The 10,598-nt window shown below is 39.1% G+C and overlaps 3 protein-coding genes across 5 annotated transcripts; 1 reads left to right on the top strand and 2 right to left on the bottom strand.

Annotated features, from left to right (window-relative positions):
* Positions 1-43: 43 nt before the first annotated feature.
* LOC104711699 (F-box/FBD/LRR-repeat protein At3g51530) lies at positions 44-2,391 on the bottom strand. Of its 3 annotated transcripts, none has more exons than XM_010428424.3 (5): positions 2,247-2,391; positions 1,897-2,036; positions 918-1,794; positions 695-829; positions 44-587 (listed from the first exon to the last, which is right to left on the bottom strand). In XM_010428424.3, the coding sequence occupies exons 2-5, from the start codon at positions 1,905-1,907 to the stop codon at positions 255-257; spliced, it is 1,356 nt and encodes a 451-aa protein (XP_010426726.1). In that variant the 5' UTR covers positions 1,908-2,036; positions 2,247-2,391; the 3' UTR covers positions 44-254. The 3 variants fall into 3 exon arrangements, with proteins under 3 accessions (XP_010426726.1, XP_087322995.1, XP_010426725.1); XM_087466869.1 differs by having other exon boundaries at positions 2,252-2,390; XM_010428423.3 differs by lacking the exon at positions 2,247-2,391 and having other exon boundaries at positions 1,897-2,179.
* A 155-nt stretch (positions 2,392-2,546) lies between these two features.
* Positions 2,547-4,875, top strand: LOC104711700 (uncharacterized). The gene is made up of 5 exons (XM_010428426.3): positions 2,547-2,919; positions 3,248-3,317; positions 3,418-3,529; positions 3,623-4,306; positions 4,392-4,875. The coding sequence occupies exons 1-5, from the start codon at positions 2,817-2,819 to the stop codon at positions 4,731-4,733; spliced, it is 1,311 nt and encodes a 436-aa protein (XP_010426728.2). The 5' UTR covers positions 2,547-2,816; the 3' UTR covers positions 4,734-4,875.
* Positions 4,876-5,133: 258 nt separating this feature from the next.
* LOC104711701 (receptor-like protein kinase FERONIA) lies at positions 5,134-8,627 on the bottom strand. The gene is made up of 2 exons (XM_010428427.3): positions 8,293-8,627; positions 5,134-8,116 (listed from the first exon to the last, which is right to left on the bottom strand). The coding sequence occupies exon 2, from the start codon at positions 8,079-8,081 to the stop codon at positions 5,397-5,399; it is 2,685 nt and encodes an 894-aa protein (XP_010426729.1). The 5' UTR covers positions 8,082-8,116; positions 8,293-8,627; the 3' UTR covers positions 5,134-5,396.
* Positions 8,628-10,598: the final 1,971 nt, after the last annotated feature.

Here is a 10,598-nt window from a genome sequence, read left to right on the forward strand (position 1 = left end):
AGCAACGAGCAAGAGGTGTCATTTTAGGTGGATGCCATACAAATAAAAGGAACCGATTTATCCAATGGCTATTGTTGCTTGAATCTTAAGATGAAGACACCATCCCAAGTATTAAACCAAAGTAAATCAAAGTAAACAGTTAACCTAAAATATAATACTCATATGTTTTTCTTTGGCATCTGACAAAACAAAACTAATTTGTTTATAAACCAAAATGTAGTAAAAGCTCAAGTGACGAGAATGAGTCTAAGTGATCATTCGAATTCAAAAACAAGGTGGCATGAACTGGAAGCCCTGACCACACCATCCAATTCATTGCGCATCCTTCGTCTTCTTGCCAACTTACAGAGCCTTTTCGATTCAATGGGATCCATGGAGAAAGTTGCCTTCTTCAGCTGTGTTGCATTACTTAGAATGTAAGTAGCCACTTCTTTCTCTTCTTCTCTTCCCCAATTGCAGTTTCTCCACACAAATGTCTCGAGATGGGACAGCAAACATTCAGGGACATACTTTGGTTGATTCCATTTCCCTTGGTCCGAATATTGTTTGTCAAATTCTACATTATGATGGCGAGTACTGGTACAATGCTACCAAAAAGGGAGAAACAATGTGCATCATTATTAGTGACTTCAAAATTAACCCAAACAAGAGACCATCAACAATAGCTAGCTAACTGATTATAAAAATGTCTTACATCAATGAGCTTGAGGACTCGTAGTTTAGGAGAGATATCAAGCATGAGCGTAAGTAGATTCCACCACTCCAATTTATGTGTACACATCTCTAGATGTACCAGCTGATAGTACATAACTTCAGTAGGATATGCAATCTAGTCATGAGAGAATTGTTTTAGTATCTACAGAAACAAACAAATAAACATCAACAGCGACAAAAAGGAGAAAAACCCGCAAAGTTACCTTCAAAGGTGACAAGTCCAAGGAAAGACGTTTGACTGACTTGACAGATCCCAAAATCTCCTCATTGACTATTTCAGAAACGTTTCTAATGCTGGCTTCAACTAGCTCGGATGCATTCTCAATCAGGAAATACTCATAACCTTTTGAATCTTCAATTTCCAAGTATCTCAAAGAAGGAGCCTTTATCACATATCCCCTATTCTTTTCCGCCCTATAGGAATCGTAAAGCGATAGTGTCTTCAAAGATGGTGCATCAATGGTGAAACGCTCTACAAAATCGTTAGAGTAACCTCGATGGACGACCAAATGTTCAAGATTAGGGCAGCTAGAGAAAAGGTTACGAACAGACTCATCGCCATTGTAGACCACAGATCGAAGGTGAAGAGTTCTAAGGGACTTCATAGACACCGGAGAATGAACATCAAGAAGAACGTAATTCAAGAGTTTCAAGGTCTCAAGTGTATCAAAGCAAAACAAGCTACTTGGAAGTCTGACTCGCGAGCTATGGTGGTAAAAGGAAAGATCGAGTACGAACTCACGGACATGGCGTGCAAATGCAATCGTAGCCCATACTCCGAGATAAACACCATCAAACTGATCTCCAAGTGTCAGATGCAAACTCTCTAGAACTGGAGCTTCATGTGAAAGCAAAAACTTTGTAACATTCTCAGCAAATTTGTGTATGTTTCCATTTCCATATGATACAAAATCGAGCCTTGGTACCAACTTCCAAAGAGACCTCCATCGTTTAGACAGAACACTTGTGGCTATCACAGTTTTTGTTGGAAGCGAAGAGAGTATCTTGAGAAGCAATGCATCAGGCAACTCATTGATCCTGTCCTGACTCACAAAACCTAATCTTTTCGAACTTTCACCACTATCAATCAAAGAAGAGAAGATTTAAGAGTTAGGGTTTGGAGCTTACATTACTAAAAGAAGAGTTCATAAAGGATGGATGAAGCAGAGTAAAGAAACAAACCCTTGTTCCATTATGTGCTCTGCCTTCCCAGGTTCGTTCCCAATGCTATCGTATTACAAACGCAATCGCAATCGCAATCCTAACAGTTAAAGCTCATAAGGCTAGCTCTCTTGCCTCTTGGAGTCGGAATAACACTGAATCTGTGAGAACATACATACGACGACGAGATGATTAGGGAACGATGGCGACTATTGAGAAAATTAGGGTTTTTTAATTGAAACCGGTTTGGTTCTGGTGGAATTACTTTCGGGTTGGTTTTTGAAATCGAATTCAATTCAGCTCTACAATAATGATACCGATCCGGTTTAGTCAATAAGTGACATGATGAATTATGAATGTGAAGCTCTTACCATACCATTCATCACGTTGAGCATCTCATCCTCAAAACCTCTCTTTTTGGATTTAATGAGAGTATGAGACCAACGAGCAGAGCCAGGGCTTGCACCCATTGTTGTGATTTGTGAATTAATATTTTGCATGGACCAAATCAAAGCAAACCGACAAAGAAAAGATGTTTATTAAAATAAGTGTAACAGTTGGATAACTAACTTATTTCCGTGCATCATATCGTGACACGTCTGTTTACACGTCATAAAGACGATCAGGCTTTAGTTGAGTTATCTTGTTCACATTGGGTTTCAAGATTACATATGTTTTAAAGTAAATTTCAAGAAAACGACCTGAAAACTAAAACCACACGGAATGAAAATTGCCTCTTGAAGCTGACTCCCTTTATAAGCTAAAACATAAACCACTTTCTTATTACATCTCTTTCACTCTTGTCAACTCTTTTTTTTTTTTTTAATTATTCAAAACAAAAACTTGAAGCATTCTCTATCTCTCTCTCTCTCTCTCTTTTTGTCTCTATCTGAATTCTGTTTCTCTTGTCTCTGTTCTTTGCCGTGTGTTTTAAACCGCCGATGAGCGATCGCAGTCTGAAAAAGTCTCTCACCGACAAAAGCAATCACCCGGCGGACGAAAATTTGGATCTCTTCGCAGTAAACCGTGAGGCCTCTTTGGATGGTATGATCATCTATCATTGCTCCATTGACTTGTCTTTTGCTTTTTTACTACAACATGCACACACATTCAAATCCTTCTTTCTAGTTGTATTTTGATTGCTGTCACGCTTTAGCATTCCAAGATAAACAATTATTTAGTAATCTGTTCATTCTGTTTTCCACAATTTACTAGATTTATGTGAATTAGTTATTAAGATGGAGGATCATATATATGTTTAAATCGATGATGCACCAATATCATGAAGAACTTCTGTGTATTCAATATTCAGCTTTCAATTAATTACTATTGTTTCCATATTTATGCGGTGTTCTATATATGTGGCATGCAGTTTTGCTTAAACTTGGAAAAGAACTTGCTAAGCCTGAAGCTCATGATGTGAAGAAACATGGAAATGACTCGTAAGTTACTTTTGTGTAATATTTCCTCATTTGAATTTCATTCACAATCATATTCCTTAAATAGACAATGTGAATAAGTTGTAATATTTGTTGCTTTTAGGCTTTATAACATTTTTGAAGTGCCATTGGGAACTCTCTCTAGATTGGTTCTAGAAGCTAGAAACACAACTTTAAAGCCTCAGTCCATTTCTACTACAAGGGTTGGCTTAAGGGTAATGATGCACCAAATTAGCGAGCTATTTACCAAATTATCATATATTTAAAGAGGTTCATTATAATATTTTTAACTAATATCATTCCCACAGAACGAGACCGACCCATCTTCAAGACCAACGAGAAGCGGTTCAACTATTCGTCCCTCCAACATTCCCACGCTCAGATCCTCTTCGGCCCCTAGGAAGACGACAACAACAACTTCAGCTTCAGCTTCGGTTTCTTCTCCGAAGAGAACTGTCTCTCGATCTTTAACCCCCGTATCACGCAAAACACCTTCACCTTCTTCAACTCCTTCAAGAATTAGTACAACTACTTCAACCACTCCTTCCTTTAAAAAAGCTGGAGACGCTCAAAGATCAAGATCGTTGACTCCAAGGTCAAAGCCTGATCTTGCAGCAAATTCAGCTCCACCTTCAACTAAGACCAATGTGCGTTCTGCTTCTGTGTCATCACGTGGATGTGTACGTCGTGATGGATGCACCTCAGTTTCAACAACACCTCAGACCCCGCCAAGACAAAAAGAAACAGTCACTCTAGCGTTTGGTAGACCAGTGGCTAATGTTAGTTCGCCAAAACGGAACACTTCCCCGGATGTTACAAGAACAAGGCCTAAAGGACGCTCTCCTTCTCCTTCTCAGATTCCGACTTTTTCAGGTGTCACGCACACAACAGCAACTCCCAAGTCCGTAAAGCCGTCCGCAGCTGTTGCGGATTCAACTAGGTCAGGAAGGAGATTGTCAAGAGCTTCGGTTCAAATGGCTATCAATCACTTGGTAACGTTCTCTTGTCATTGTTTTATTAGAGCCGAATACACTTGTCACTTAAAACGTTTCTAGTAATCTGTTACTTCAAATGCAGGACGTGACACGAAATGGTAAAGTTGGAAAAAATGCGTATTCAAGCACAATGTTGTACCCACACAGCATCAGATCTTCTTCTGCGGGTTTAAGAAAGCAGTGTGGTAGTAGTACTGAAGGAAGCTGCAGCAGCAGCAACCATGAAGAGGAAGATGGAAGAAGCTTAACCAAAGAAGGAATTAACACAGAGAATAAGAACGACAGTGCTCGTTACGATGCACTCTTGAATGTTAAAGATGTGAAGGATACAAACTGGCTACTCAACATTGATGATGAATCTCATCATTCTCTCATCTTCGATAATGCTTTCGACTCTCCTCCTGACCTCTTCTCTCCTCTTTGACTCTTTTTTTCCTCGTTTGTTTGTACTCCCTGTTTGTTATACTAGTCTTATTTTGAAAACAAGAGAGCTGCTTGGAAAAATAATCCTGTTTCACTCTTTTAACATTTTTTATGCAATCAAGAGAAAAAAAGGAGTTATTCTACTCGTTTGTTTCTTTCAAAGTGTTGCTTTGCTTGTATTGGATCACAGAAATATACAGCTTGAGCTAGGTTAATAAAACAGAGAAGTGGTGATTGATGTACTAGGTTACATTTTGTGTCGCAATTTATTTTACATTCATTTGGCTTCACACTTTCACTCTCGTTCTCGTAAGTGGGTCGTCTCGTCTGGTTTGTTCACATCACAAGAGTTGTAACTTGTAATGGTTAGTAACGAAGCATCCATTACCAAAAGCGTTATAGACAACAAACCAAATAGTACATTGACCCGATTCATGTTTAATGTTTTGTAGAAAGAAGAAAAAAGAACAGAAATACATTATTTTTTACACTCTCCATCATGGTAGTATCAAATACACAAAATCCAAAATTCTAAATAAATAACAGAAAAGAGAATTATAATAAATAGTTAAGAAAAAAAATATAAAAGAGAAACGAACCCGTTTCCATTTTGGATGGAGCCAGTTTAGAAAGGTAGGTAGTGTACCGTGTTTTTTAAGACTCTCTAACGTCCCTTAGGATTCATGATCTGAGAAAACACAGCACTTGGAGTGAGTCCATCTGAATCTTCGCTGGCCAAACTCCGACCACCGATGCTCATGTCTATTCCACTGCTCCTCGAGTCCGTTACATTCCCTTCATACACATCAGAACTCTTGTCGTTCTTCCCTTTACAGTTGCCATCATCGTACTTAATCTCATCCATGTCCATGTCACTGCATATTCCTTTCCCGCTCTCCTCTGCGCTTTCTTGAAGTTGCAACGCAAATTCTAAATTCCACAGAACATCTCCCATCGATGGTCTCTCAATGCCCTGGTCTAGTACACACTTCATCGCGGTTTCAGCAAACTTTTTGAAGCACTCCGGTGTGATCTTGCCCTTGAGATATGGATCAACAATCTGGTCAAGCATGCCTTTCTTGTAGCAGTATGGTGCCCACTCGGCTAAGCTCACTTGTTCCTTCGCCAGTGTCGGGTTCAAGGCTGGACGCGCGCATAGGGCTTCGAAGAGAACGACCCCAAAGGAGTAGACATCGGATTTCTCAGTCAGTTGCTGCCGTCTGAAATACTCTGGGTCAAGATAACCGAAACTTCCTTTCACGACTGTGCTCACGTGTGTGTGGTCTAGTGTAGGACCAGTCTTCGATAGACCAAAGTCAGAGACCTTGGCCACCCATTTCTCATCCAATAGAATGTTTGTTGTCTTCACATCTCTGTGGATGATTGTGTGTTTTGCACCAGTGTGTAGATAATGTAAACCTCTGGCTGCCCCAATGCATATCTCAAGACGTTGCTTCCACGGAAGAGGAGAATTCTGAGTTTTGTAGAGATGCTCTCTCATTGTCCCATGAGCCATGTAATCATAGACTAGAATCATTTCGCAGTTCTCTTCACAGTATCCAATCAAGGACACAAGGTGACGGTGTCTAAGCTTCGAAAGCATTTCAATCTCAGTCTGGAACTCGTGTACACCTTGCTCAGACATCGGGTTGCCTCGCTTGATGGCTACCTTTGTAGTTCCACCATCAATCTCTCCTCTGTAAACCTTTCCAAAACCTCCAACACCGAGCACCCTGGACTCATCAAAGTTCTTAGTGGCTGATTTGATCTCAGCAAAAGAGAAGTGACGGCACAGATTCGACGGAAGGGATGAGGCATAACTTCCCGTCGTGTTCGTCTTCCCCGAGCCAGCAGAATGTGAGTTCCCATAGAGAGACAGTGGAAGCCACCCTGATGTTGCATCACTAGCAGGCTGGTAATCACCACTCTTACGTCTACGGTAAGCACCAAAGACACAGAAACCAATGATAAGTGCCAGAACAAGCGCACCACTGGCTGCACCAGCAACAACAGCCGTATGGCTCTTTGATTTCTTAGAACGCGCGGGTAGGACTTTAGAAGGATCAGCAGTCACCTGCGGACCAGGTATAGGATTAGGACCTGCAAGATTACCATCAGAGGTATTCATCTTGAATATCTCAAGTCCATTAAGAATAGCATCATAATACTCAGGCTTGTTAATCGTGTTTGGATGAAGAGCAAGCCACAGATCTTGCTGTCCCTTCCCATCAGGAGGATTCACCACGTAATCTTTATGATACGGAATCCCGTTACCTGACGTCCAGCCAGCAACATCAGCTTCAGGCTCAGCTGTTTGATTGTTGAGGTAGATTACAAACACACGTTGGTTGATCTTAGTGATGTTGGGAGAAACCTCACAGAAATGAAGCCTGACTAGGTAACTAAACCCAGAGTCAATACTAAAAATCCAAGTGAGATTATAGTTTTGATTAATCTGAGCAGTTGGACCCATAGACCTTGCTGTTGAATAAACATCCACAGGAGCAACATAAGTAGGAGTCCCTGTAGGGTACTTAATGGTCATGTTGGGATCAGCAGTCTCAGGAATCCCAAGGCCTGCACCAAAGATATAAGGCTGATCATCATACCAAGACCTGAACAAACCCGTATCAGCAGAAGGAGAGATATCATTCCCTCCAACGTTGAGCCTATAAACATTCTCAAGAGCAGTACTGTTATCAATAGTAACAGCACCAGATGATCCCACCATAGACAAAGTCCCATCAGTACTACTATAAATATCAGGCATCGAAGTCACCTCAATCCCATTAACAAACGCATACGCATTAGCCGGACTCGTCTCCGGTGTGAACGTCATGTTCAACGTCCCACCTTCAACGTTGACAACAAACTCCTTGACGATGAAAGCGTAAGTCAACGCTTCAGCGGTCTGAGCAGCGCTAAAGTTTTTGAGAAGAGTGTAAGGACCAGAGGAGACGGAGAAGAGCGAGTTTGTAGCGTTGAGGCTATCGTAAGAGTTAGGGTAAAAGTAAAGACGAACGAACTTGCGACCTGACGCGACGGGGAAAGTGTAAGTGAAAGGAGATCGGAAAACTCTAGCCGTCATGTAAGGAACTTCGGGAACGGAAGGATCTTGTGTTAACGCTGGAGATGTTTTTGAGTCTCCTGAGGGAGAAGACAAGAATTTTGATTTGACATCGGAGATCCATGTACGGTTGTCAGTGTCGACGAGATCAGAAGCGCCACCGCAATTTAATAAGATCTTCTCTGTGGGAGAGTAGTCGATAGCTGAGATTAAAGAAGTTGCTGCAGATAATAGTAGAAGAAGAAGAGAGAGACGGAATCGTCCCTCTGTGATCTTCTTCATCGATCAAGAAACAGTTCCCTTTCTTCTTCTCAGATCTATCAATGAAGACAAAAAAGGAAAGAAAATCAAAACTAGGAAATTTTCACAGATCTAAAAATGGAAAGAGCTCTATGTTTGTTTGATTACGGAAAGTAAGGTTAAAAATTGAAGTTTGAAATGAGTAGTAGGGAGAGTGAAGTGAAGAAGATGAAGAAGAAGAAGAAGAACATACCTGAAGAATCGGGGAAGACAAATCCCTAAGCGATGAAATCGGAGTTTTTTTGGAGAAGACAGAGAGATATTTGGGGGAAGAGAGAGAGAGATGAAGAAGAAAAAGAATTAAATGAGTGGGAGAGGTTAGTATTATTATTTCGTTATCACGACGACAAAACGGACAGCATTGTATTGTTGCCTCCCTCTACGCGTTTGCGTTTTTTTAATCTTTAAAATTAGTAGTATAAGATTAATTTAGATATAAGTATAGTCTTAGACTTCTTAGGCTTGGTTTTTTAATTAATTGACGCCGGCTTGTGAAAGTGACGATAATGTCCTTGGGGAAAAACGGCTTTTACATACCTGGACAATTTCAATGTGTTCGATTCATACATTGGACTATTAACTGTGCGAAAACATACATGGACTTTAATATTTTTGAAATTCATATATGAATTTTTTAATTTGTGCGTAAACATACAAAAACGTGTTTAATGCTTAACACTGTTAATCTCACCGTTAAGTCACGCTGACGTGGATTCCACATGTGTAGACTGAATGAAACGACATCGTTTTGGTCGTTGTTTAAAAAACAAAAAATGGGGCAAGCTAGGTTCGAACTGCAGAAGCTTAAACCTATTAAAATCACCATAACCACTGTGACGAGACTATTTTTTTAGACAAATTGAACAACAGTCGCCTATATACTCATCACTATCTTCCTCTTCTTCTTCTCTTCTCTTCTGCTTTTCTCTTCATGGCTGGCTCGTGAAAAAGGTTATTCAACAACAACAACAATGGCGAACAAAACTTCTATTCCACAAGCTGTCAACATCATTATATATAAAAAAAATACAAATTTTCAACAACCATTAAGAACACAAGCTTTAATTCAACAAGTATGAAATTATAAATTCCTAAAATTGATCCAAACCTAGTTGAATTTGATTAACTCTGGTTAAACCCAGAAAATAAATTCAGAAATTATACAGCGGAGAAGTAAGTGATTTAATGATTATTGTGCTGTATCTAGATTTGAGTTTTAGTTTATTGATCCAATTGCAGATTATGGATTTTGAAGGATTTGGAGGCTGAGGAGAACAATTATGGTTCAGGCGTTGCCAGTTTCGTCGTGATTGTCTCCGGCAGTGTTCTTACTCTCGTTTCTGAGTCGGGTTGCAACAATGCCAGACAACTATTTCCCCCCTTCGCCGTTTGTTTAGACATCGGCGTCAAACTCGTCGTGATGGTTAAGTTCGGTAATACTTAGGAACTCATGGCTATGACAATCATGGATCCGGCGGCGAGGCAAGTGATTTTCGCCATTGTTGTTGTTGAACAATCTGTCCGAGTGGTTAAAAGTATAAATGTTTCGATATATTACAATGAAGTCTTGTGTCCGAGTGGTTAAAGAGTGGTTGTTGGGTTTAACTTTCTCCAAGATCGAGCCTAGCTTGTTACATCTTTTTATTTTTATTTGACTAAAATGACAGACACGTGGATTCCACGTCAGATTAGCCTAACGGCGAAATTAACAGAGTTATTTTTTAATCACATTTTTGTATATTATAGCACAAAATTATAAGTATGGGTATGAAATTCATAATTTGAATATGAAATTCAAAATTTTTAAAGTCCATGTATGTTCTCGCACAGTCAATAGTCCGATGTATGAATCGAACATATTGGAATTGTCCAGGTATGTAAAAGACGTTTTTCCAGAGACTGGGGTTTGTTTGATTGTAATAACTCTTTTGTTTGTTTACGTAATCATGGGCTTTTTTATTCTTCTCTCCCATACGTAATCATGGGCTTTTTATGGCCCATTTAAAAGTGGGCCTTCTCTAACGTGCACGTACATCAATAGAAGTGTGTGGCATATGTACTGATGTATCTCGAATTAAGTGGAAGTTTTTCTTGTGGTTTAGGAAGAACTTAGACCATCTCCAATGGTTTTCTCTATTTTTACCTCTAAAACATAAGAACTCTATAATAGAGGTGACTTTTGCTTCAATGGATACTTTTATTTTTTCTTCTAAAAAAGAATATTCTATAAAGATTCCTTTTTTATTTTACTATTAATACCTTTTACTTATAAAAGTTGCAAATTAACCCATTTATTTTAGTATTTGTAAAACTTTCATAAAATTATGATATTATTTAAATTTTTAACATTAATAAATATTATTTAAATACAAAACCTCCACTTCATTAAATTATTATTAAACTATTTAAATATATATTTTATTTATTTTGATCATATATATAAAAGTGTTAAAAGTTCAAGGACCACTTTATAAATAAAAAAGTTCAACTCTATTATAG

Source organism: Camelina sativa, chromosome 9, assembly GCF_030686135.1.
Source record: "Camelina sativa cultivar CO46 ecotype springtype chromosome 9, ASM3068613v1".
NCBI classification, from domain to species: Eukaryota; Viridiplantae; Streptophyta; class Magnoliopsida; order Brassicales; family Brassicaceae; genus Camelina; species Camelina sativa.

Coding starts and splice junctions, on each gene's coding strand:
- LOC104711701 (XM_010428427.3), bottom strand. CDS start 8,081: ATGAAGAAGATCACAGAGGGACGATTCCGTCTCTCTCTTCTTCTTCTA.
- LOC104711700 (XM_010428426.3), top strand. CDS start 2,817: ATGAGCGATCGCAGTCTGAAAAAGTCTCTCACCGACAAAAGCAATCAC. Junction 2,920..3,247: donor CCGTGAGGCCTCTTTGGATG/GTATGATCATCT, acceptor TGTGGCATGCAG/TTTTGCTTAAACTTGGAAAA. Junction 3,318..3,417: donor AAGAAACATGGAAATGACTC/GTAAGTTACTTT, acceptor TGTTGCTTTTAG/GCTTTATAACATTTTTGAAG.
- LOC104711699 (XM_010428424.3), bottom strand. Junction 830..917: donor TGGACTTGTCACCTTTGAAG/GTAACTTTGCGG, acceptor TCTCATGACTAG/ATTGCATATCCTACTGAAGT. Junction 588..694: donor GAGTCCTCAAGCTCATTGAT/GTAAGACATTTT, acceptor CCTTTTTGGTAG/CATTGTACCAGTACTCGCCA.